This window comes from Carcharhinus amblyrhynchos, chromosome 18 (genome assembly GCF_965287045.1).
Source record: "Carcharhinus amblyrhynchos chromosome 18, sCarAmb.v2.hapA, whole genome shotgun sequence".
NCBI classification, from domain to species: Eukaryota; Metazoa; Chordata; class Chondrichthyes; order Carcharhiniformes; family Carcharhinidae; genus Carcharhinus; species Carcharhinus amblyrhynchos.
In genome coordinates, this window is record NC_137341.1 from 11,470,002 (window position 1) to 11,496,757 (window position 26,756).

At 44.6% G+C, this 26,756-nt stretch overlaps 1 protein-coding gene across 11 annotated transcripts in view; it reads left to right on the forward strand.

Annotated features, from left to right (window-relative positions):
• The window catches only part of tnrc18 (trinucleotide repeat containing 18), a 162,899-nt gene extending 137,071 nt beyond the window's left edge, over positions 1-25,828 (forward strand). For 7 of the 11 annotated variants that reach the window (XM_080206366.1, XM_080206370.1, XM_080206369.1 and 4 more), the window contains 5 exons: positions 7,619-7,813; positions 8,522-8,719; positions 9,726-10,930; positions 15,862-16,098; positions 20,120-25,828. In XM_080206366.1, coding sequence (XP_080062492.1) covers positions 7,619-7,813; positions 8,522-8,719; positions 9,726-10,930; positions 15,862-16,098; positions 20,120-20,326 — 2,042 coding nt within the window. In that variant the 3' untranslated portion in view covers positions 20,327-25,828. The remainder of the gene's footprint in view (positions 1-7,618; positions 7,814-8,521; positions 8,720-9,725; positions 10,931-15,861; positions 16,099-20,119) is intronic. The other 4 variants (XM_080206372.1, XM_080206373.1, XM_080206371.1 and 1 more) reach the window with 3 other exon arrangements.
• The last annotated feature ends 928 nt before the right edge of the window (positions 25,829-26,756 follow it).

A 26,756-nucleotide genomic window follows, 5' to 3' on the forward strand; every position in this document is an offset into this window, starting at 1 on the left:
AGGGTGGGGGTTATAGGAAAGTGAGGAGAGGTGAGTTGAAGGAGAGGGAGAGGGGGTAGAGTGGGGAGGTGAAGGAGAGCTAAAGGGGAGTTGGAGGATAGGTTAAGTAGTCAGGAGTAGGGAGGCGATGGTGGGGAGGGAAGGGGAGTTGAAGGAGAGCGAGGGGAGAGGGATAGGGTGGGGAATTGAGTGGGAGGTACAGGAGGGAGGAGTTGGAGCAGAGGATGAGAAGAGGAGAGTGAAGATGGGCTCAAAGTAAAGTTTATTTATTAGTGACAAGTGAGGCTTACATTAACACTGCAATGAAGTTACTGTGAAGTTTCCCTAGTCACCACACTTCAGTGTCTGTTTGGGTCAATGCACCTAAGCAACCCGTCTTTTAAAATGTGGGCGGAAACCAGAGCACCCAGAGGAAACCCATGCAGACACGGAGAGAATGTGCAAACTCCACGCAGACAGTGACCCAAGCCGGGAATTGAACCTGGGTTCCTGGCACTGTGAGGTAGCAGTGCTAACCACTGTGCCACCGTGTCAGGAGCTAAAGGAGAGATGAGGGGAGGTCTGCAGTGGAACATAAAAAGACTTGGAGAATGGAGGAGCGTTGTCCAGTTGGCTAATTCAGTACTGTGCCCAGGACTCGGTCAGCAGTGAGTTTATCCAGTGAGTACAGTGCAGACAGATAGAGCCTGGACTCCAGACACACTCCCTTCCTACACTTTGTTAACTGATATCCACTTGTCTCGTACAGTCCAGCCCAGTATTCCTGGGCCAGACAGGGAGAGTGGGAAATGATTGGCTGATACCCGATCACAAGCCACTGAAAAATATGAGTCTGTGACTAACCAGACCAAGAACACAGCATTTATATAATAAATTCCAGGACCTCAGGGCATGCCAGTGAATTAAGTATTATTAAAGTGTAGACACTGTCCTGGTATAGGAGTGTGACAGTCAATTTTCATATTGCAAGATCCCACAACAGCAATGAGATATTGACTGAATAAATTGTTATGTTTTAAGTAATAGTGGTTGTTGGTTAGGACACTGTGCTTTTTGAAACAGTGACATTTATGCTCACTTTGAGAAGGCAAATTGGGCTTCTGTTTACGATCTCTTCTGAAAGAGATCAGACAGTATCTTGACGAATAAGTAGCCAATGCTAACTATCTAGGCCAGGGGTTCCCAAACCATGGGTCAAGACTCTCACTGGGGTTCATGGGATAAGTTTTGGTGTCACAAGCTCTAAGATGCTTGTGAAGCAGAGAGTCTTGACCAGAGGGGCCTGGGAACCAGCTATGCCATCCCATGATACAAGCACCTGAAGGGTTTTTTTTGCTGACAGTTCTTTAGAAGGTGAGGGGAGTGAACAAGTTCCACACAGGCAACCTCTGTGCTTGCCTTGAACATGCCTGTTTTTCTTCCTGGCTGTTTTGCTTTATTCTTGCTGCCCCACCACCCCCTCCCACCGCTGCCATCACCACCACCCGCCAACTCCACCCCCCCCTCCCCCAATGCCCAAACATCCCTTATACCAAATTGTGGGAGTCACTGGTCTAGGCCCTAACTTCAAAAAACAGCCACTTGGGAGAGAAACTGAGTCAACCTGATTGGATTGAGTGTTGGTCATTGAGTGTCTTTAAGACAGAGATAGATAGGTTCTTGATTAAAAAGGGGATTAAGGGTTATGGGGAGATGGGAGGAGAATGGGGATGAGAATCACATCAGCCATGATTGTATGATGGAGCAGACCCAGTGGGCCAAGTGGCCTAATTCTGCTCCTAGATCTTATGGTCTTATGGATGAAGTAGTCTGTGCCAGTGTGCAGGAAGACCTAACTCAGGCTGACAAATGACAAGAATTATTCATGCCACACAAGAGCCAGACAATGGCCATCTCCAACAAGAGAGAATCTATCCGCCTTTCCCATCACATTCAATGGCATTACCATCATAAAAACCCCCATTGTCAACATCCAGCAATCAACATTGACCTAAAACTGAACTGGACCAGCCATATAAATACTGTAGCTACAGGACTGGTCAGAGGTTGGGAATTCTGAAGAGAGTGACTCTCCTCCTGACTGCCCAAAGCCTCCACCATCTACAAGGCACAAGTCAGAAGTGTGATGCAATATTCTCCACTTGCCTGGATGGGTGCAGCTCCAACAACACTCAAGCTTGCCACCATCCAGGACAAGGCAGCCAGCTTGCTCAGCCAAATCGGCATTCCATCCACCACCTTCAACATTCACCCCCACCACCAATGCACAATGGTAGCAGTGAGTACCATCTACAAGATATACTGCAACGACTCACTAAGGCTTCTCTGACAACACCTTACAAACCTGTAACCACTACCATCTAAAAGAACAAAGGCAGTAGACACATGGGGAACACCACCATCTGCAAGATCCCTCCAAGTCACTCACCTTCCTGCCTTGGAAATATATTGCTGTTCCTTCACTGTCGCTGGGTCAAAATTCTGGAACCCACCCACCCACCACGCCCACCAGCCCCCCCCCCCCCCCCCCCACCACCCCACCCCCCACTAACAGCACTGTGGGTGTGTCTACATACGGACTGCAGCGGTTCATGAAGATGAAGCACCTTCTCAAGGTCAGTTAGGGATGGGCAATAAAAGCTGACCTTGTCAGCGATGCCCGTAGCCCGGGAGCAAATAAAACAAAATCCACTGAGATTCCTCCAGAAATTAGCATTCACTTTAATCTCGCTGAGTTCAGCACTCACTGAACTTGTCAGATCGTTCATATGCATTATGATAAATCCTACGCCGGGAAAGGTCCTCTTTTAAGAAGTTTTTCTTTTGCTTTTTCCTGGTTGCAGCACAACCTTTTGATCCAATCTATTGATTAGAACAAATCATCATTAAGGAACTTGCACTTAAGTGGAGTGCCCAATATGGTTAAGTGATTCCGAAAACTGACAGGAAGGTCTTCACAGCTTGCAACTTTTTTTTGTATAAAAGTGTTTGGGCCGTTTGCTATCAGGGCAGATTTATCACTTTGCTCTTGAATGTGATACGGGAATCTATCATGGTGCGCTGACATTGTGATAACTGCTATCCTCTAATTATTGCCATAAATCTGCTATACTCAGCTCCCTTTATAGTGGGAAACACCAACGTTTGCAGCTGGCAACATAAAAGGAACCAGAAAAACCACTACTTTTTTTTCCCCCCTGTACTGCAGCCAAAAGCACGTTTGGCGACATTCCTGTGTATTTTTTAAAATCTCTCTTGGATTGGATTAGGAATGTGTTGAAAATAGGTTTCAGAGCTTTTTTTTAAAAAAATAGTCTCAGACCTGATCTTCATTCCTGCTGAGGGGATTCTCAAGATGGTGGCTAATCACATCTGGAGAGAGGTGCAAGGCATCCAGTACAAGACAACGCAACACGTTGAGTGTTTATGCAACAGCTACAACTGTCTCCATTAGTAAGGCAGAAAAAAATAAAATGCCTTTGATTTCTGAACAGAATTACTTTACCCCCTTCCCCCCCAACACACACACACACACACACACACACACACACACACACACACACACACACACACACACACACACACACAACTGCTTCAATGTGTTATGAGGCTCCGTTTACTCTCCCCTCCAGAACTCCTTCATAACTTGCAACGCTTCCAGATTTCTGCAGCACCATGGCACTGTAATATTCCATGGACGTCATTAGAGTGAGATCTTGCAGAGAAATTAGCAATCCCAGGGGGATATTACATCCAGGATGATGGTCTGCCCTTGTCAGAACTGAGACGTCTCCAACATTATTGTGGTATTATCGCTAAACTATTAATCCAGAAACTCTATTAACGTTCTGGGGACCCGGGTTCGAATCTCGCCACGGCAGATGGTGGGATTTGAGTTCAATAAGAAAAATCTGGAATTAAGAATCTACTGATGACCATGAAATCATCGTCAATCATCTGGTTCAGTAATGTCCTTTAGGGAAGGAAATCTGCCATCCTTACCGGGTCTGGCCTACATGTGACTCCAGAGCCACAGCAATGTGATTGGCTCTTAACTGCCCTTGGGCAGCTAGGGATGGGCAGTAAATGCTGGCCAGCCAATGACGTTCATGTCCCACGAATGATTTAAAAAAAAATCTATGTTTGGATGACTGAAACCTTTTGAACCTTTTCTTTCCTCACGAGTTGGGTTGCAGTGGAGTAAAACATCAGTCAGCTGCTCAGTTTAACCTTCACTAGTAAAGGTAAAGCTTAAGTCCCAGGTGACCATAGATTACTCCCTCCTTTGAGGGGCAGAGCCGACTGGTGGTGATTTAATCTGAGGATCATCACACCTCACGTGAGCGGCAACATTGAGAAGGCAGCACCTTCATGAATAACCTCAGCCAGTATGGGAATTGAACCCATGCTTTTGGCATTACTCTGCATCATGAATCAGCTGTCCAACCGAGCTAAAATCCTGGGATGATGTTGGGCTCCAGCCAACATCCAATGCCGAGAACTTCCATTCTGTAGTGCCTTCAGAATAGTTGAAACATCCCGAGATACCTCATTCATTAATTATGGGATGTGGGCAGCATTTACTGCCCATCCCTAATTGCCCACTGGGCTCGGTCAGAAAGCATTTAGAGTCTCCCGTGTTGCGGTGGACTTGGAGTCACACATAAGGCATTAATGAACCAGATGGGTTTTTACAACAATCGACATTGGATTTATAGCTCCAGATTTTTACTGCGTTCGAATCTCACCATCTGCTGTGGTGGGATTTGAAGCCAGATTCCCAGAGCATTACCCTGCGTTTCTGGATTGCTAGTCCAGTGCCAATACCACTGTGCATCGCTTCCCCTTTGAGTGTCTCAAATGAGAGGGAGACAGAGAGATTTGGAAAGAGCATTCACAGAGCATTGGCCCTGTTCTTCTAAGGAGCTATTCTTTGGGGTAAGTCTGGGTAGTGAGGGTCTAAACAGGACCCTCAGGAGGCGTCACCAATGAGTCTGATCACAACCTGATGTCCAAGGCTGACTGAAGAGAAAGGTTAGCAATCGGGAGCAGGAACCCTGGCTAGGTGCTCCCTTTTCTAGCAAGGATGCTGAATCCCAATGTGCTGTGGCTGCTAGCTCTGCCCTTCTCCCACACCCCCACCCCCTGAGATCAGCTAAGCCACCACAGCTGGGATGGAACCTGGCCCTCTGTGTTCTACGCTGCTCAGTAACACACTGTTTAGCTCCAGCTTTAAGTGGTTCCAGAAAGCAGCCTACAGGCAACGCTTTCACTCGAGGTGTAATATTAATTTTCACTGTGAACTCTCACATGTGTATGATTATAACCAGAGACAAAACATCCAATCAGAAAATGCATGCTACATTCTTCGAGAGCAATGGTTTAAATTTAAAACCTGACAGCACCATACTTCATGTTGTGTTCAAATGATTGGTTGTTGATAGACTTTTCCCTGGTTTAATTAAGAGAATGTTAGAGCGTTTTTATTATTATACCCAGGAATTCCTGTTTCCAACACCTGAGCTTGAGTCCACATGGTTCTCATTTTGAAATCGTTTTAAAAATCTAGGGTTGAATGAAAAAGTTACCAAAGGCTTAGCATAATTCCACATCAGGGAACCTTCACAATGCAGGCGGAGGCCATTCAGCCCATCACGGCTGCAGCAGCTCTCCAAATAAGCAGCTCACTTAGTGACATTCTCCAGCCTTGTGCCTGGTGCCTCCCCACATCCTTTCTTTTCAAATAACAATCTATTCCCCATTGAATGAGGCACTTCAACTTTCCACAGCTGGTCAACACCACATTGTATTAACTCCTTCCCGGTCATCCACTTCTCAATTGGCATTTAATGATTTTTTTCCCCTCCTATTTACTGATATTTTTTAAAAGATTTTCCACGCAATCTTTGAAGCCGTTCCAATCAAAAGTCATCTGTCTACCTCTATCTTAAATACACTCAATGACCTGGCCTCCACAGCCTTCTGTGGCAATGAATTCCACAGATTCCCCATCCTTGGGGCTGAAGAAATTCCTCCTCATCTCAGTTCTAAAGGGTTGTCCCTCTACTCTGAGGCTGTGCCCTTGGATCTTAGTCACACCCAGTAATGGAAACATCTTCCCTAAGTCCAATCTGTCCAGGCCATTCAGTATTCTGGAAGTTTCAATGAGATCCTCCTTCATCTTTCTAAACTCCATCGTGTACAGACCCAGAGTCCCCGAACACTCCTCATACTTCAAGCTTTCCATTCCTGGTATCATTCTGGTGAACCTCCTCCAGACTTCCTCCAGGGCCACACATCCTTCCTTAGATACAAGATTCAAAACTGCCATATCCCCTTAACCCCACAAACATTTCCCGTGGCTAAGGCTTTAAGGATCTCTGCTGTACCCATGTAACCATTGTCCATTCATATATGCATTTTAGCTGCTACTGCAGACCTGAAACCATCACTTTTATGGCCTCTCTTTGATTCCTTTCCTTTCTGTATCTTATTTTGGCCCATTTCTCTTTGAGATTTAATGTTTGTGACCAAGCTTTTGGTTCCCCTCTCCTCATATCTCCATATGTGGTTCAGTGTCAGATTAGTTTTATAGCATGCCTGTGAAGTGCCTGTTTTACTGCAGAGTTGTTATTATTGTGTACACTGTCCATTCCTTTCCAGTGATACTCACCTGGCAAGCCTAGGGTGGGGTGGTTTCTTAATGCTCGGTAAATGCCAACAGTTAATGGACTGTGCAAAATAAGAGCAGCTCCTCCCAGCTTCCAAACTGTACCCTGCAGAGTAACCACCTTCCAAGCTCACCAGTTCTGCTGTATTGATACACTGTCAAACACTCATTGTTAAGGACAGCTCCACAAATGCTGGTTTTCTTATCGGACCTACTTAATCACGAGTGTACGAAAGATACACTTTGTTTTCATCTTTCCTAAACCATCACAATAAACCAGCTGAATAACAATCCATCAACAGGTTAGTGACCCTGAAAGAAAGATGTGCATTTACGTGCATTTCACAGCCTCAGGATGTCCCCCAGTGCTTTGTGGACAATGAAGTCATTTTGAAGTGTAGTCACTGTTATAAAGTGGAAGCCATGGCAGCCATTTTTTGGACAGCAAGATCCCACAACCAGCAATATGATGACCAGATACTATACTTTTTAGTATTGGATGAGGAATAACTATTGGCCAGAAGTCCTCTTTGAATGGTGCTTTGGGAGCCTTTCATATTTACTTCCAGGAGCAGGTATGGTCTCAATTTGATGCCCGTGTTGAAAGACAGCGCCACTGACAGTGTGGCAGCCTTTCAGTACTGCACCAGAGCATCATCCTAGATTATGCATTCAAGTTCCAGTTTGTCAGACATGTCATTATGAGGATTTTCCAACACCCTTCATGCAGTCCTAGCTTTACTTCAGGGCAGATCATCTTCCAATGTTATTTTCTGTAATAAAAATAGAAAATGCTGGATAAACTCAGCAGGTCTGGCAGCATCTGTGGAGAGAGTCCATAAGACTCTTCTATAGAAGGGGAGTATATTTTCTGGTTTTGTTTACTACTATGACATGTTATCTGACATTAACTGTGCTGTACCCAACTGCCCATGTATTCCCTTCCAGCTACAACCCAGATCTCCAGACCTTCCCTTAGCTTTGCTCCTAACCCTCTTTCCCCTTCTGCTTCTCCCCTTTGTTCAGGGAGTCCAGACCCGGATGAAGATGAGGATCTGATCACGGTGGAGTTTGATGACGGGGACACTGGGCGCATTCCGCTTTCCCACATTCGCCTCCTGCCTCCAGACTACAAGATTCAATGTACGTAAAACCGATGGCCTCAGATCAGGCTGAGTCCATTCATGTTAGAAGGATGGCCTTGTGACATTTGACAAGAACCTTTTCCAATGGCTCAGAAGGGACTTTGCGGTGGTTTTGCACTCACTTTTTCTTGATGAGCGGTTGGGGAATTTGTGTTGTTATAAATGAGAACTGGAGTGATATAAAGGCTGTTTCCACCAACCCAAAGTAGGTTAGCTTGGTTTTAATAGAGCATCAAATGAACAGTGGAATGGGATCCTTTACTGTGACAGTAAACGCAATAGATAATTTTGATGGTAGATTTTTTTTTCTGCCCGTAACATTTCCAACCTTCCCTCTCAACTCCTCCCTTCAATCCTACGTAGTCCTCTGGTCACTAAGACATTTTGGAAGGCAGAAGAGTCCAAGAAGTGATTTTATCCCCCCCTGTCTCTCTCTCCACTTCTGTTGTCACCGTTCTACTCTCCAGAATAGGAGAGACTCTGGCTGGCAATGGTTTGCAATTGTATCTGTCAGATTCAAGTAGCAGGCGTCCCTGAGATTTGGAAGCAGTGACCACTGTCTGGTGGAGGGTGCAGTGATGTCATGTCCAGGCAAAAATGCCATCCCCCCACCCCCAGCTCCTTGCGTTTTCCTTTTATTTCCTCCATTCGTTGAATCTTTTGCTGTTACGAGTAGCACAAAAGTTAAAAGTGCTATGTCTGTCAGTGTCTGATTCAGAGACTGGCTTCCTCTTCACAGGTGCAGAGCCATCGCCTGCCCTGCTGGTGCCCAACACCAAACGGCAGAGCCGCAAATCCAGCAAAGATACCGTGGACGGCAAGGAGGCAAGTGCTCAGGGCACTGATAATGGCGCAGCCAAAAACAAAGGCCGCGGGAGAAAAGCATCCACCAAGGGGAAAGCTGGTAAGTCGATCATTAATTAAATAGCGGAGTTAACTCGTTGTGAAGGGATCACCGTCAGGAAGCATTTCCTCGCAAGCAGGGTGGTGGAAATCTGTAACTCTCTCCTCAGCAAAGTGCTGAGGCTCAAGCTCAAATGCAAAACTGAGTTTGAGAGGTTCCAGTTAGGTATATAGAAAGGATGAAGATACAGATCCACAATGATCCAATTGAATGTAGGAGCAGACTAGAGGGTCTACTGCAGTTCCCACGTCCCTAATCTTTATTGCGGTTTCCAGTGTTATGGTGAGCTGTTTGGATCACCCTTCATTTAAGAGTCAACCACATTGCTGTGGATCTGGAGTTACATGTTGGCCAGACCAGGTAATTTCATAGAAATTTCTTAGAATCCTACAGTGCAGAAGGAGGCTATTCGGCCCATTGGGTCTGTAGTGACCACAATCCCACCCAGGCCCTATCCCCATAACACTATGCATTTACCCTAGCCAGTCCCCCTGACACTGAGGGGAAATTTAGCCTGGCCAATCCACTCAACCTGCACCCTAAGGATGGCAGATTTCCTTCCCTAAATGGTTTCATTGTCATCATCAGACTTAGATTCAAATTTCATCATCTGCCGTGGTGGGATTCGAACTGGGGACCATTACCCTGGTCTCTAGTAATACCACTGTGCCAAAGCCCCTGTGCTGTCCAAACTCTGTCTGCTAGCAGGGAACAGGCTCAAAGTGAAGCCACTGTTGTAATGTAGTAACCAGCACAGCCACTTTGTACATGGCGAGGTCCCACAAATAACAAAATGAAAATGACCAGGTAATGTGTTTTTTTAATGATGTAGTTGAGGATAACCAATAGCCCGTATCACTGGAAATTTCCTGACCTTCTCTGATGAGAACAATGGGGATTTTCCAGCCTCTCTGAGATGGCTGGCAGCACTTTGGATAAGGAAATTAATGAAAGAAAGTATGAAATAATTGAGAGGTTTCTCTTCTTCTCTCTTACCCTGATTTAGGAGCTGACGCAGTCTCAGATCAGACTGAGGTTTCTGGGCTGGCGGTGGGTCAGGCCGATGCAGACATCCAGGGCAAACACGTTGTGAAAACCACAAGGAAGTGTCTCCAGAAAAGGAACGTTGATGGAGCTCCACCCAGGGTCACCAACGAGAAGAAGAAGAAAGTGGGTAAAGTGAGGCTCGTCCCGAAACAAACCACACAGCAGCAACCGCCTGCCTTCCCCTCTCCCGTATTCGGGAACGTTCTTGCCATGGAGGCGTATGGCGAGCCTCCGGGCCAGCTGGACTCGTTCGTCACCTCCGAGAATGCCGGAGCGAGCGTCAAAGCAAAGAAGGGGAAGAAAGCGGAAGAAGAAGGTCAGGAATTTGGGACGGTCGGGAAGGGACTAAGGAAGCAGCTGGAGGCGGAGATTCTCATTAAGTTAGACCACGAAGGGGTGATGTCACCCAAAACAAAGAAGACCAAAGCAATGATGATGGAAGATCAAAACTTAACGGGCAAGATGGATAACAAAGCCATGCTCAACCTGACCTACCCAGCAACAGCTGGGAGCAGTGACATCAAGCAGAAACCCTCCAAATGTAAGGGGGCAAAGAAGGAGCCGCGTGTGGGAGCTGCTTACTCTGGTGGGACATTTGGCAACAATTCTGATACTAAAACCAAAATAAAGAGCAAAGAGAAGGAAGATGGGGACAGCAGTGCAAGCAGCAGTAGCAGCCCCGAGTCTGACGCTGAGGATGATCGACAGAACAACGCCGGAGAGGCTCAGAGAAGCAGCAGTACAACCAGTTCGAGAGCCTCATCGCCAGCATCGTCATCGTCCCAGTCTTCCTCCTCCAGTTCCTCATCCTCTTCCTCATCCTCGTCTAGCTCGTCCTCTTCGTCCTCGACCACGGACGAAGACTCGTCCTGCAGCTCCGACGAGGAGTCCAGCTATCAGTCCACCCCAGCGCCCGCCGCGTCATCAGGGCAGCAGGCCCGCCTGCCGACGGAGCCGCAGCCCAAGCAGCAGGCCCAGAGGCAGAGGCAGAAGCAGCAGCAGAGCAAGGGCAAAAGTAAGCCCAAGAAACGGGAGGGCATCCATCTGCCAACGACAAAGGAGCTAGCCAAAAGGCAACGGCTGCCCTCGGTGGAAAACCGGCCCAAAATTGCCGCCTTTCTCCCTGCCAGACAACTCTGGAAATGGTTTGGGAAACCGACTCAGGTAAAATATTATCCCTATCTTAAAAATAAAGATGAGTACAGCTGAAATATTAGAACCTACTTAATCAACAGGCCTCCAGCTGAAAGCTAGGAAGTGAACTGTGGTGATTAAAAAGGCAGAATATTTTCAGTACTAGCATCATTTTTTTTAGAGGTTACATTAATTTTTTAATAAAATGATTGAAGGCCCATTGCTTAGAGAGCTTCAAAAGTGTCTTTGGTAGTCGGAGCAATTAGGGCAGGACTCAGCAGAGGGGCAGCACAGTGGCACAATGGTTGGCATTGTTGCCTCACAGTGCCAGGGACCCAGGTTTGATCCCTGGCTTGGGTTACTGTCTGTGTGGAGTCTGCACATTCTCCCAATGTCTGCGTGGGTTTCCGCTGGGTACTCCAGTTTCCTCCCACAGTCCAAGTAACGTGCTGGTTAGATACATTGACCATGCTAAATTCTCTCTCAGTGTACCCGAACAGGTGCCAACTAGGGGGTTTTCACAGTAACTTCATTGCAGTGTTAATGTAAGCCTACAATCTCGTGTCATTTGCTGTCTCCAGGTGATAAACGAGAAGAATGTGCAGACTCTGCACAGACTGTGACCCAAAATAGGAATTGAACCTGGGACCCTGGTGCTGTGAGACAGCAGTGCCAACCTTTGTGCCACCCCCAACTCCACCAAATCCTCACTGCTCCAACACTTAATGAGTAAACTTAAAACCATTTTTAACCTGACAAACCTTTTAAAGAAAATTGGCCTCAAATAATAACTGTCAGGTGCTACAAGATTAAAATTTCACATTTCTAAACCAAATGGGCAACTCGCAAATACAATACATAAAATATATGTATTGTATATAAGTATCAATAGAAAAGAAAACCAAAGTTAAAATAGACCTATCTCTGAAATATTATCTATTTGTCTTTTTGAAAACTTAATAAAATAATCTTTAAAATGGACTTTAACTTAAAATGCATATTGATTCTCATGATTAGAAATAAAACTTCTAATAGCACATTCAGAATAACTCATCATCTCAGTTTAGTTCAAAATAATAATGGTGGCAACCATAAAACCTGCTCCTCAGATAGATCTCTGAAGTTTGCCACTCAAGTGGATAGAGCCGTGAAGAAGGCTTATATTGTGTTAGCTTTTATTAACGGGGGTTTGAGTTTAAGAGCCGTGGGATAATGCTGCAACTGTACAGAACCTTGGTGAGACCACATTTGGAATATTGTGTGCAGTTCTGGTCACCTCACTATAAGAAGGATGTAGAAGCATTGGAGAGAGTGCAGAGGAGATTTACCAGGTTGCTGCCTGGTTGGGAGGGTAGGTCTTATGAGGAAAGGATGAGGGAGCTGGGGCTTTTCTCTTTAGAGCGGAGGAGGATGAGAGGCGACTTAATAGAGGTTTATCAGATGATGAGGAGGATAGATAGATTGGATGTGCAGAGACTATTTCCTCGGGTGGATGGAGCTGTTACTAGGGGGCATATAAGGTTCATGGTGGGAGATATAGGAGGGATGTCCGAAGTTGATTCTTTACAGAGAGTGGTTGCGGTGTGGAATGCTCTGCCTGCTGTGATAGTGAAGTTGGACACTTTAGGAACTTTCAAGCGGTTATTGGATAGGCACATGGAGCGTATCAGAATGACAGGGAGTGGGATAGCTTGATCTTGGGTTTGGACACAGCTCAGCACAACATCGAGGGCTGAAAGGCTTGTTCTGTGCTGTACTGTTCTATGTTCTAAACCAAGGATGCTATCTATAACCGTGATGTTGCTAGGCCATTTAAACTGGTTTATTTACAGCACAGTGAGCACTTATTCAAATAATCAGTTGAAACCATAAAGTGCAGCATAATTATTTTATCCCCACAATAACAGTAACGCTCTCACATCTCTTGACTTAATTTTTTTGAGGTTTTCTGTTTCTGGAAGAGATAGTGAAATGTTAAAAAGCCCCGTGTGTTCCCAGAATCGCAGCTTATACACCCCTAGGTTAGGGCGTGGGAGGATCTTGGTGGACTAAAGGAGACTTGGGAGGGACTTGTATAGGATAGAGTGAATGTGTGAAGGGGAAGAGGTGTTGGAGCAGTGAGAATTTGGTGGAGTCAGGGTTGGCACAGTGGTTAGCACTGCTGCCTCACAGCACCAGGGCCCCAGGTTCGATTCCTACCTTGAGTCACTCTCTGTGCAGAGTCTGCATGTTCTCCCTGTTTATCACTTGGGGGTGGCAAATGACACGAGATCAGGCTGATCAGCAGTCCAATGACTGTCCAGGATACAGTATGTCGGGGCACAAACCCAGGAAATGTGTTCTGTGGAGAAAAGTCCAGCTTTCCTTGTAGCCTGTGTTACAGCCTCAGGTTCAAATTGGCTAGAACCAGAACAATCTGTCACAGGAAATTGAGAGGCCATTTAAATTTTAAAACTGATTTAAGATCATTGCTAAAAGAACTGGAGCACAAATGAAGACCATTTATTTTCACAGCGAGGAAGATTTATTAGTAATATTCTAGAGGGAATCTGATAAATACTTAAAGGGGAAAATCTGTTGGGCTGTGAGGAAAGAGCGGGATACTGGATAGCTTTTTCACAGAGTCGACATAGTACAGATGGGCTGAATGTCCTGTACTTTGAGTTACATAATGTCACCCCTGCGAGGTTTCAGCAGCCCAGTCTGTGAGGTTTCTGAAAGCTGTACTGGGGTGTAATTCTATTGGTCAATGGGTACAATGTCTACCTTAGTAATAGGATCACTGTGGGGCAGGTTAACCATCCCTGTGCTGTTATTGACTGGGATTGCCTGGCCTTGCCATGGCAGGATCCACTGCTGGCAGGCCAGCTGGAAGTCTATTGAGTCCGGGGCTGGGTAGGGCAGGAAAATCCCGGCCCTCACACAAGTTGCTGCAACAGCTCAGCGGGTAAGCAAGCTGACAGGCTCGGCACTGACTCACACAGACTGGGAAAATCCCAGGTTCAGTCCTAGCTCTGGGCTAAACAGGCTGGCTGGTCCCACCCAGTTTAACAATTAACCTGAGCACCCTGCAGCTAGACAATAGAACCAGCTGCTCAGGTTCCCACTCCTGGCTGCTCCTATTAACCCTTCCTGAGATCAACTGTGTTGCCAACTCTCCCATGACTGACTTGTAAAGAACCAAATTCCTGTGGAATTGAATCAAGTCCGAACAATCTAAAAATCTCATACCAATCATGTGACCTTTTTACTGCTCTCCTCTGCCTAACACTGGAACGTGTGATGGTGATAAGGCAGGCTTCCTATTAGTATGAGCCCTGACTAGCATTCCCTTGTCTCTGAATCAGGCCCTTGTGGCTTTCACACTGGGGTCTTGAGCCCAATATAGTACTGACAGAGTGCTGCATTGTCAGAAGTGCCACCTTTTGGATCATTCCTTAAACTGAGGCACAATGAGTCCTTTTAAGTAGATATAAACAATCCCACATTACTATTCCAAGGGGAATTCTTCATGGTGTCCTGGTCAATACTTCTCCCTCAGTCAACATCAGCAAAACAACTTTGTTTGTGGGATCTTGCTGTGTGAAAATTGGCCACTATGCTTCCCATATTACAACAGTGACTGCAAGAATTACTTCATTGGCAGTAAACTGCTTTGAAATGTCCCATGATCACAAAAGGTGCTATGTAAATTCAAGTCATTCTTTTCCTTTCTGGTCTGTAATTATAAGTAGAGGGACCTGTGTTTCTGACTAAACTCTCAAACTGATCACGCTAGTTCAGCAATCTGGAGTTTCGTTCATGATTGCCACCCTCATCATTGGCACGGCTAATCCTTGCCTCCACTCAAGCCTTTTCCCACCCTTCTTCACCTATCAGCCTTACCCTATAATTTCCTACTCTCTCACTGGCTTTTCTAGCTTTCCCCTAAGTTAATTTATCACGTCTCAGCCACTCCCCGTGGGAGCCAGTTCCATATTCTCACCACTCTTTGGGTAAAGATGTTTCTCCTGAATTTTCTTTTAGATTTCCTGGTGCTGATATTTTGTTAATTGCCTGGTGTTTTACTCTTCCCTGCAAGTGGGAACATTTACTGGATGTCTAGTCTATCAAACGCCTACATTATTTTTAAGGCTCACTCTCCGCCTTCTTTATTCAAGAGAGAAGAGACCCAGCCTATCAATCCATTCCTGATATGTAGACCCACACATCCCTGCTAACATCCTTATAAACCTTCTCTGCACACTCTCCAGTGCCCCTGTATCTGCACACTAAAGTGTGGTCCAACCAAGGTTCAGTACAAGTCTTGTGTCACTTTAGGAGTTTTCGATTCTATCTATCATTACAGGAAACATTTTTTTATTTGCATATATTTAAAGCAATAAAGATCAGATGGTAGTGATTCACTGATACTGAAAAATATAGAATCTGAAGCTAGATTGACTTCTTCAAGTTCCTCTGAGCAATGGCTTTAACTCCCTTTGAGATAAAATAGTTGACAATACTTGGTAGAACAAAATTGCCTCAAAGTACTGTTTCTGATTTAACTTGAACTGGAGTGTCAGCTGCTGAAAGCTCTGCGCTCCTTCGAGAAGCCTGCTCTTTATAGAATTCCTGCTTTTGTACGTGGAGTTACTTATTAATAGGAATCTTTTCACCCAGTTCTGTATTCACAGCCTGGTTTGTGTCGAGCATCAGTTTCTGTCAATAATAAAGTTTAAAAGAAAGGGCTTTAGCAAGGCTTTGTAATATTTGTATTTGCAATGTTTAACTACAGGGTTTGAAAAATCTACTAGCTGTAATACATACAGCCCCACCCTCACCTTACTGAACACAAAAAACTGTCCTTACATTTTACACCTCTGCATCACCAATCTACTAGCTGGAAAGCAAACGCCACGATTAATGCTATACTTACAGTTATTTGCGAGCAATGATTAACATGTCTCATCTTTGTACAGAGGAGAGGAATGAAGGGGAAAGCGAAGAAGCTCTTCTACAAAGCTATTGTCAGAGGCAAAGAAATCATTCGCCTTGGAGACTGCGCCGTCTTCCTCTCTGCCGGACGCCCCAACTTGCCGTACATTGGTAGGATTCAAAGCATGTGGGAGTCCTGGGGCAACAACATGGTGGTGCGAGTGAAATGGTTCTACCACCCCGAAGAGACCAACCTGGGCAAAAAACTCAACGATGGCAAGGTGAGTTTGGAAAGCACCCTTTGGTCGAATTCAGACTCGAACCTTAAACCTATTAACGCCCCGGGAATGGGATAGCTATTCCCATTAACGCCCCGGGAATGGGATAGCTATTCCCATTAACGCCCCGGGAATGGGATAGCTATTCCCATTAACGCCCCGGGAATGGGATAGCTATTCCCATTAACGCCCCGGGAATGGGATAGCTATTCCCATTAACGCCCCGGGAATGGGATAGCTATTCCCATTAACGCCCCGGGAATGGGATAGCTATTCCCATTAACGCCCCGGGAATGGGATAGCTATTCCCATTAACGCCCCGGGAATGGGATAGCTATTCCCATTAACGCCCCGGGAATGGGATAACTATTCCCATTAACGCCCCGGGAATGGGATAGCTATTCCCATTAACGCCCCGGGAATGGGATAGCTATTCCCATTAACGCCCCGGGAATGGGATAGCTATTCCCATTAACGCCCCGGGAATGGGATAACTATTCCCATTAACACCCCAGGAATGGGATAACTATTCCCATTAATGCCCAGGAAAGGGATAGCTATTCCCATTAATGCCCCAGGAAAGGGATAGCTATTCCCATTAATGCCCCGGGAATGGGATTGCTATTCCCATTAATGCCCCGGGAAAGGGATAGCTATTCCCATTAACGCACCGGGAATGGGATAGCTATTCCCATTAACGCCCCGGGAATGGGATAACTATTCCCATTAACGCCCCGGGAAAGGGATAGCTATTCCCATTAATGCACCGGGAATGGGATAGCTATTCCCATTAACGCCCCGGGAATGGGATAACTATTCCCATTAACGCCCAGGAAAGGGATAGCTATTCCCATTAATGCACCGGGAATGGGATAGCTATTCCCATTAACGCCCCGGGAATGGGATAGCTATTCCCATTAACACCCCGGGAATGGGATAACTATTCCCATTAATGCCCAGGAAAGGGATAGCTATTCCCATTAATGCACCAGGAATGGGATAGCTATTCCCATTAACGCCCCGGGAATGGGATAACTATTCCCATTAACACCCCAGGAATGGGATAACTATTCCCATTAATGCCCCAGGAAAGGGATAGCTATTCCCATTAATGCCCCGGGAATGGGATTGCTATTCCCATTAATGCCCCAGGAAAGGGATAACTATTCCCATTAATGCCCAGGGAATGGGATAGCTATTCCCATTAACACCCCAGGAATGGGATAACTATTCCCATTAATGCCCAGGAAAGGGATAGCTATTCCCATTAATGCCCCAGGAATGGGATAGCTATTCCCATTAACATCCTGGGAATGGCATAGCTATTCCCATTAATGCCCTGGGAATGGGATAACTATTCCCATTAACACCCTGGGAACAGAATAACTATTCCCATTAACACCCTGGGAACAGAATAACTATTCCCATTAACACTCCTAGGAATGGGATAGCTATTCCCATTAACACCCCAGGAATGGGATAACTATTCCCATTAATGCCCAGGAAAGGGATAGGTATTCCCATTAATGACCCAGGAATGGGATAGCTATTCCCATTAACGCCCCGGGAATGGAATAGCTATTCCCATTAATGACCCAGGAATGGGATAGCTATTCCCATTAATGCCCTGGGAACGGGATAGCTATTCCCATAACATCCTGGGAACAGAATAACTATTCCCATTAACGCCCCTGGGGCAGAATAGCTATTCCCATTAACACTCCTAGGAATGGGATAGCTATTCCCATTAACGCTTCGGGAATGATGATAACTATTCCCATTAACACCCCAGGAATGGAATAACTATTCCCATTAATGCCCAGGAATGGGATAGCTAATCCCATTAATGCCCTGGGAACGGGATAGCTATTCCCATTAACACCCTGGGAACAGAATAACTATTCCCATTAACGCCCCTGGGACAGAATAGCTATTCCCATTAACACTCCTAGGAATGAGATAGCTATTCCCATTAACGCTTCGGGAATGATGATAACTATTCCCATTAACACCACAGGAATGGAATAACTATTCCCATTAATGCCCAGGAAAGGGATAGCTATTCCCATTAATACCCCAGGAATGGGATAGCTATTCCCATTAACGCTTTGGGAATGATGATAACTATTTCCATTAACGCCCCGGGAACGGGATAGCTATTCCCATTAAAACCCTGGGAACGGGATAACTATTCCCATTAACGCCCTGGGATCGGGATAACTATTCCCATTAACGCCCTAGGAATGGGATAGCTATTCCCATTAATGCCCTTGGAACGGGATAGCTATTCCCATTAATGCCCTGGGAATGGGAAAGCTATTTCCTGGCTGTGTCGTTTACTGGCAATGAATAGACTCCAAAGTTTATTGCAAGTTGTGAGGAATGATTTCCTTTCTACTGATTATAGTACGACTGCAACACTCAGATTAGCAGCGTATGGATTGGTATCTGACTGTTACCAGTAAGGTTTTCATTCCTCTTCTGTCAAGTCACATTCCTGATTGCAATGTTTTATCAGATGACCATGTGCACTATTAACCAGTTAGAAAATCATGGGTATAATAATTATCAACCTATTAATTCTCTCTTTACAGTGTTCTGTCTGCTCTCTCTCTCTCTCCTGAAAGCAAATATGTTTTGTGGGCAGCATGGTGGCACAGTGGTTAGCACTGCTGCCTCGCAGTGCCAAGGACCCAGGTTAAATTCCTGGCTTGGGTCTGTGTGGAGTCTGCATGTTCTCCCTGTGTCTGCATGGGTTTCCTCCAGGTGCTCCGGTTTCCTCCCACAGTCTGAAAGACGTGCTGGTTAGATGAATTGTCCATGCTAAATTTTCCCTCAGTGTACCCAAACAGGCACCAGAGCGTGGCGACTAGGGGATTTTCACAGTAACTTCATTGCAGTGTTAGTGTAAGTCTACTTGTGACAAAAATAAACTTTAAATGTTTTGTTGGGGTGTGGTTCCATGTGAGTTAATAGTTCCCCATTTTCTTCAGCACCTTCCACAATTGGCCACTAGCAATTATTCATCAGTGAGGTCTGACAGGCAGTGTTGGTGTTCGGATCCTTTCAACACGCGAGGATATAATGGGCAAATCTAATGGGGTCTTCCTCCAGCATTCAGACATCTATCAGCACAGGCACACTGGATGGTAATTTTCCTAATGTGACAGTGCTGATGCCAGCGGTTGCATCCTTCCTGCCATTTGGGTGGGGGCCAAACAGGTTTTACAGTTCCGTGTGATTCACTGTATCCCCAAGCCACTGGGAAAGACTTATATGTACCACATTTGACTGACCAAACCTCCAAATTTAGGGGATTGAGATTGAGATGTGCAGTGCTCATTTTTCAGCTAGTTATTACTGGGACTCCAAAATGCCATACAGGAAGCGTTTGACAGGCATATTAGGTACAGACAAATGAGATAGCCTCTACACATGCCTGAAGAGGAGATATGTGCAAACAAGCCACCTAGGGACTGTTTGAGAGTCTCCCTTGTCATGACTGGTTCACTGTACAATGCTTGGAGCAGCTCGATTTGCCTATTTATTCTATCCTCAAACTTTATGTGGCCTTTACCAGTGAGCCACTATGCCTTCTCTATGACAATGAGGTCTACACCCTGCGAGCCCTGGACCCTTACCTTCCTGGCCCTCTCCACTGAACTGACATTCCCAAATTTCTGGGTGAGTTGATGTCACTGAGTTCTAACACATCCAGTATGATTAATTATCAGTGTGCCCCCTTTCAGGGTGCTCTGCCCTGGAGGCAGATCTGGTTTTAAATGGTCTTCATGGATAGGGAAAAATGAGTGATTGTGGCCAAGATTTTATTTCCCTTTCAGATGGTTGCAGGTATAACCAGAATATTACAGTTTTCGCAAACTCCTAGTGTAAAAGCAAAGTGCAACCGGGTTGTCAACATTAGTGTAATTTTGTACTCAAACCAGCAGAGACATGTTGGGCCAAAAGGCCACTTTCTGTGTTGTAAGATTCCATCATATTGTTCCTCCTTTTCCTTCCTCAGCGTGCTTTGTACCAATCTTCGCACATTGACGAAAATGACGTCCAGACCATCTCCCACAAGTGCCAGGTGGTCAACCTCGACCAGTATGAGCTGATGGCAAAGACCAAGAAATATCAAGACAGTGAGGACTTGTACCACTTGGCTGGGACCTACGAGCCAACCACGGGCATGATCTTCAACACTGATGGTGTGCCCATCATTTGCTAAGGCATAAACCAAGGTAGAGTGGCATCAAGATTCCGAGGCCTTTCAGGGAAAACTAAACAAAGTGGGGGCAAAGCGTTGGAACTTCCCAAGAAGTGGCAAAGATGGCCATCCTTCCTCCGGTCCATAGCTTTTTTTTTGCCAGAGCAGGCCTTCAGCAATGCCCACCAGTCTGGGGAAGGCGAGCAGACCTTGTCCCCAGTCAGCAGGACTCCCGCAGGCACGGACAAAGAACGGTATACGCATTTCATATGAGTGAATAGGATGACATTATTTCACTGTCTAGTCTGGAGATTTTTTGGGCTCACTCTGATTAGGATCCTGTGGTGCTGGCCACTGTCTGTTATTTGACGTCACGTTTGACCATGCGACGGTCAAAGGCCTCAGCTTGAACTTCAGGTGAAGAGCATCGTCTGAGTTTGGAGCATGCTGATTAAAAGAGAAACATGAGTTTTAGAAGAGATACTATATTATTGTATTTTTCTACAGCACAGATTACTTCCTTCTCGGCCTCACTTGGTTCAGCTGGGGCAGGGGAAGCACTTTGATGTACAGTTGTCAGAATGGTCTACTAGTGTCCTGTATCAAATATCTGAATGGTGTCTTTTCCGATGACTGGGAAATATGACCGATCAGAGATATGAGAGGGTTAAGCTCTATTTATAGCTTGTGAGATTAATGAACTCTTCCAGGAATGGACAGATGTAAATTCACAGTGAACTTGAACAGTATTTTGCCTAGCTGGCAACTAAGTAAGAAAACTAGTGTGATGGAGAGCACTTATTTCACTGCCGAATGCCTTCCGAGGAGAGGTGATCACCGACAATCGAGAGTGAGGAGAGAGATTTTCACATTGTATTTGTGTAAATAGATACTTGTATGTGTTGTACAGACAATTACAACTAACCTTTGAATGCCACTCGCAGTTCCCTCCATATTGGTATTAACTGCAGAGATTCATATAAGGCCTCTTTTGCAGGGAAAATGCGAACCACTTGCACTTGAATCCACGTCAGTGGAACTACAGTATATGCTCTTCATGTATTGGAGCCTCATGCATCGTGGGAATGGTGGCTCCCTTGACCATCTCACCAGACACATTCCCACAATGCACCGTGCCACTGAACATGCTCAGTGGACGCAGTTGATATTTGTGCCCAGAATCAGTCAAACCACATCAAATCCCCCACCAAGAGGATTGTCTTTGGCTCAGAACTGATTAATGTTTAGAATATGTCTAAAACTAAGTATTGTAAGAGCTTACGTTGAATAGTATCAACGAAAATGTAATGCACCAGAAGTGTCCCTGTTGAACAAGCTGGGCTTTTAAAAGCCATTCAGATTTCATCAGAAAATATTCACTGGTGCCTAACATCATCAATAAAAGTCACTTAATCTTGTGCAGAGAGAAAATAATAAGGCATTGCCATGATTTTCAGTGGGATCCACAGCTAAGGTCACTTTAGCAAATGGAGGAAAATGGAAAGCCTTTTTGACAACAGGTACTTCTGGCCAGCCCTTACTTTTCAAATCAAACCAAATTATTTCACCATTCTCTTCAGTCTCACGGATAAATTCTCTGAAGTAATTCATCCCAAAACCAACTTCTTTTTAAACCAAACTTCTTTTTGCTGTGATCTTTATCTTATTCCCAAAGCTGAAGTCCTTTTCAGTCTGTACACAAAGTATTCAAAATATCCACGTGCCCTGACATTGGGTCTGTAAAAGGGAAAATCTTATGTGAGACTCTGCACTTTCCACCTGTTACGAGAGACCAGAATGCATCAGAGCTATCAGAACAAGAGTTTTCAGTCACAGGTAGGCCACTTCCACAGAATGTAATGTGCGCTTGTAACCGTAGCAACTAGTTCTTATAGTACAACTATCGCCCTTGTTTCGCTGCCTTTTAATTAACCTCTAGCTTCCCGAGAAGCAGCAAACACAATTTTAATTAATGTTGTGAAAGACAGCCTAGCCTTACGTGCCCGCTGTTATATTGGTTTTTCCACTGCAGCTCTTTTGATGGCGTACACATCGTTTATAATTTGAATTTGTCTGTGTTGTACGTCTCGAGCAGGGTTTCGGAAATGAAAAGCACGTCAAATGGCAGAAATCAAACAAACACTTTCAAGGGAGGTTTCTTTTCAAATCAGTGAAATATAATGAATAAAATTATTTTCAGACATAATTCCCAAGTAAGACGGGTAGGAGTACATTGCGGCCAGAAGTGTGAAGCCTTTTGGGGGGGGCCCCTATACAGGACTGGGCAGCTGATGTGATACCGTCTGTTTTGTTTAGCTGTCAAAGTCAAAATGGCCACCAGCATCTTATTAGTCACTGAAGGGACCCCGAATGCATTTATTATCCAAGCTTGTAATCTGTCTCATTTATTGACTAGTATCAGGTTTAAAGTTGAGTCCCCAAAATTAAATCCTGTTGCAAGACAGAAGTACTCTGAAAATAATGTATTCTCTAAGGTAACAAAAATCATAGAAATCCCACTGTGCAGAAGGACGTCATTCAGCCCATCAAGTCTGCACCGACAAAAATCTTTTGGCAAACATTAAATGTTCTGAACATGAGGCATTGGTCCCTCTTCAGGTGACCCAGCTTGAAGGATTACTCTTGCCAAGCCCTGATATTTGGTTATTTTGTCTGTTGTCTGACAAGTGTGTGACACTGGGCCAGTGACCCCCTCCCCACACTATTTGTCATGCACATAGAAGCAATGCTAATCTTATTTCCTGTATTTACAGACATAGTTTGAATCTAACACACCCAAGGGTAGCTGGTTAGATCAGGGGGAGCACTGGTTAATAACCTACCCAATTTATACTCAGAAGTCACCAGCGGGCAATAGTGGGTGATGTGTAAATACGGTGTTGTACTCAATCCTCTGAGATTCTCGCCCGATGAGTTAGGTTAACATTACACAAATGTTTCACAAACTCTCAGAAATCCGAAATAAAATCAGAAAAATGCTGAAATTAGACAGCAAGGCAGTCAGCGTCTGAGCAAAACCACAGGTTATATTGGAGAGCATTTCTTCCATCGGTTACTGACTGAATTTGTTGATTTAATTTGCTACCTTTCACATAGCTGCTTCACATATTTTTACACCCAGTTTTGTTGGGATTTTTTTTGTCAACCCATAACCTCACTCATACAAGAAAAGCAAAACACTGCGAATGCTGGAAATCCGAAATAAAAACAGGGAATGCTGAATAAACTCAGCAGGTCTGGCAGCATCTGAGGAGAGAGAAACAGAGTGAAGGTTCCTGATCGAAATGATCCTTGTACAGAACTCACTCTTCCAATGGACTTGAACTTAAAAAGTTATCCCTGTGTCAAATTCCAGTGAGTGTACAATTAACAGAAAGCTCCAGAATTGGCCATTATGGGGATATTATTAATTCACTTCTACATTGCTTTTCTCATGTCTATTTTAACAGGGTCAATTTGCATAAAAACCTTGCATACATTTTCTTGTACTATGCCTGTTTGATACAAACGAAAGCTTAAAGTTTACAACGAGTCAAAGATCCATAACCTTTGGATACAATCAAGGCAGTACAAACAATCCCGTGACTTTGAAGTCCATGTCGTTTTTTTTTAAAATAAAAGCATTTAAAAAGATTTTGCGACCAGTGAGGCTTTAATGGGTAACAATTTAGCGGAGAACTTTTGCTGTTCATTTGTGGTCTTGCTGGTTATCTTTTCCCTCCTCTCCACATCTTTCCTTCTGCACGCCTGCCCAAGTGCTCCTTCCTAACATGGAGAGTACTCCACTGTTTAGTCTGTGATGCTGACGCCAAGGCTGCTGACTCGCATCAACACAGGCCGAGACCAGCCCCACTTAGACACCAGGCCGAAGGCTGACAGTGCTTCACCCTTTGTGAGTGGTAGATTTATGTGTCAGGAAACAATCAGAAACACCAGCACCTTAACAGCTGCAGTCAGCTGCCAAACACAAGGGAACAACTATCCCTGGTAGTAGCACCCGTTAACATTGATTCTAAACACTACCCACATTCACCAACTCGGCCATCTCGATTCAAGCCAGCATTGTTTCAAGAGTTGCTTCATGGGCAAACATTTGAGTCAACAAGGTGTATATCCTGTAGGTAAACCATTCTTGCTACAGTAGGAGCAGTCTGCAAAATTATATCTGGAAACGTTCAGTACACGTTGCCAAGATAAGCTAATTTATAATCCACCACCTTGTTTAACAAAAAAAACACTATTTTAAAAAAACTACAAATAAAAAGTAAGCTCTGTCTTTTTGTTCTGTCACGGTTCGTACAATGGCATCACAAGTTCAAAGGGCATTTTGTTAAGGTTGAACAGAAACAGCTGGATCTCCAAGTTTTTAAAGCTGGTTTATGTGGTAATTTTGTACCGATCGCGTTGATTGGGATCTTTTGGCATATTTCCTGAGAAAAGTGACTACACTTTCAGAAGTACTTCATGAGTTATCAAGTGCTTGGGGACGTCCTGAGTTGGGTAAAAGGCGCTTATAGAAATGCTAGTTTTTTTTCCCCCTCTTGTTTATAAGATTTGGATAGGAGTAGGGAGATGTCAAGAGTGTTGGATGGGATAAAACAAGGAGATCCTCACTGGATCTGGCTCTAGTCCCTATTCAACGGGTGAAGCACCTTCTGGGCATTAGAGGGGAGAGAATGACTTTAGCTAAATGCAAAAACTTGTGATGCCGCTGCCCATTTTGATTTTTGCAAGGTGAAATGTAACGAGTTATCTGAGTGCAACTGCAACCTCTTTGTCACCAGAAATTTCTGGCTTTGTTTTGAGACATGTACTTCAACAGGAAAATAGTTTTAAAAAGATGACACTTTAAATCCCTCCTGTAATCAACTCCTGCGATGCAACAGAGCGTTGTACTAAAACTTGTAAAGCGACACAAATTTTTTTTAAAGAAAGGAGCATTGTAACAATATGATTAACAAAAAAAATCACTACCCCATTCCCCACCCTTCCCACTTAAAAAAAAGATCTCCTGTTATAAAAGTGCAATACTGTTGACTGACTGGATTCTCTAAAGTAGCTGCTAGTGGAAGAGAAAGGATTTTTTGTAATTTTGATTACCATAAAAGATAGAAAAACAAGAGCAAGCAGGAGGCTGGTCCACCCTGGGTCTTTGCTCTGTGTAATTCCTTTAACAGTCAGTGTGTTCCTGTTATGTGTAAAACAGTTTTAAGAAATACAATAGTTAAAAGGGGTTTAAAAAAATTATTTTGGAAATTTAAAAAAAAAGCATCAAAACATTTTGTAAATGAGCTGTCGAGGGGAGGGTGTCATGTTTTGATTATGTTTGTATAAACATTTAATCTTTGCGTGTGTACGGGGAAACACTGATAGTGTATAAAACTCACTTATGTGGAACTTTTTATTGATACTTCAGAGTTTTACAAAGTGTTCCTTTTGAAGCATTTTAGTAACTCAGATTTTTATACTTTATTCATCAATAAACTGAATATTAAAACGAAATGGTTGATATGTTTGTGTGTGTGTTGAGTTTTGAAATGCTTTGTTTCTGCGGTGAAGTTTGAGGGGGATTTAATTCTCTGTGTCGCAGGAAATTCCTTTTGGTGCAATTCTATCAAATGCCATGAGGAGAGGTGTCGACATGCCGCCATTATGCAGTTTGCAGGCGTTTTAAAAGTGGAGCAATAGTGGGTGAACGAATTAACCAGACAGAAATGAAGCTGTTCTTCTCTTCTGGAAACTTGAGCTCTTTATTATGCCAGCGCTCCAACTACTAAAGGCAGGCATATTTACAGCAAGACAAGCAGCTAGCAAGGTAAATAGGAATAGGAGTAGGCCATTCAGCCCCTCAAACCCATTCCAATGGCATCATGATTGAACTCAAATGTTTTTTCTTTGCTTCATTTCCCTCGTTACCTTGGTCAGGCAAAAATCTTGATGTGGAGATGCCGGCGTTGGACGGTAAACACTGTAAGAAGTCTGACAACACCAGGTTTAAGTCCAACCGATTTATTTGATAGTAAACTCACTAGCTTTCAAGGATCCCCTTGTCATCAGATGAATGGAGAACATTTATGAAAATGACAAACAGCAAGGGCCCTGTCCCTGTCTTAACTCTCACTGATGAACATTTGCCCATCACCCCTGTGCTCACTCACCTACACTGGCCCTAGCTCAGCAATCATCGATTTTAAAATTCTCACCCCTGTTCTCATAGCCTTCTTGGGCCTTGCCTCCTCCCTTTCTCTCTAACCACCTCAGCCCCAATAATGGTCCACCTAAGTCTTGCCTCTTGGGAGCGTTCCAGATTTTTATTGCTGTATCGTTAGCGGCTGTACCTTCAACTTCTATAGCTTGAGCTCTGGTTAGTCCCTTCCTGAAACTCTCTACCTCGCTCTCCTACTTTAAGATACTCCTTGAAGCGTTTGTC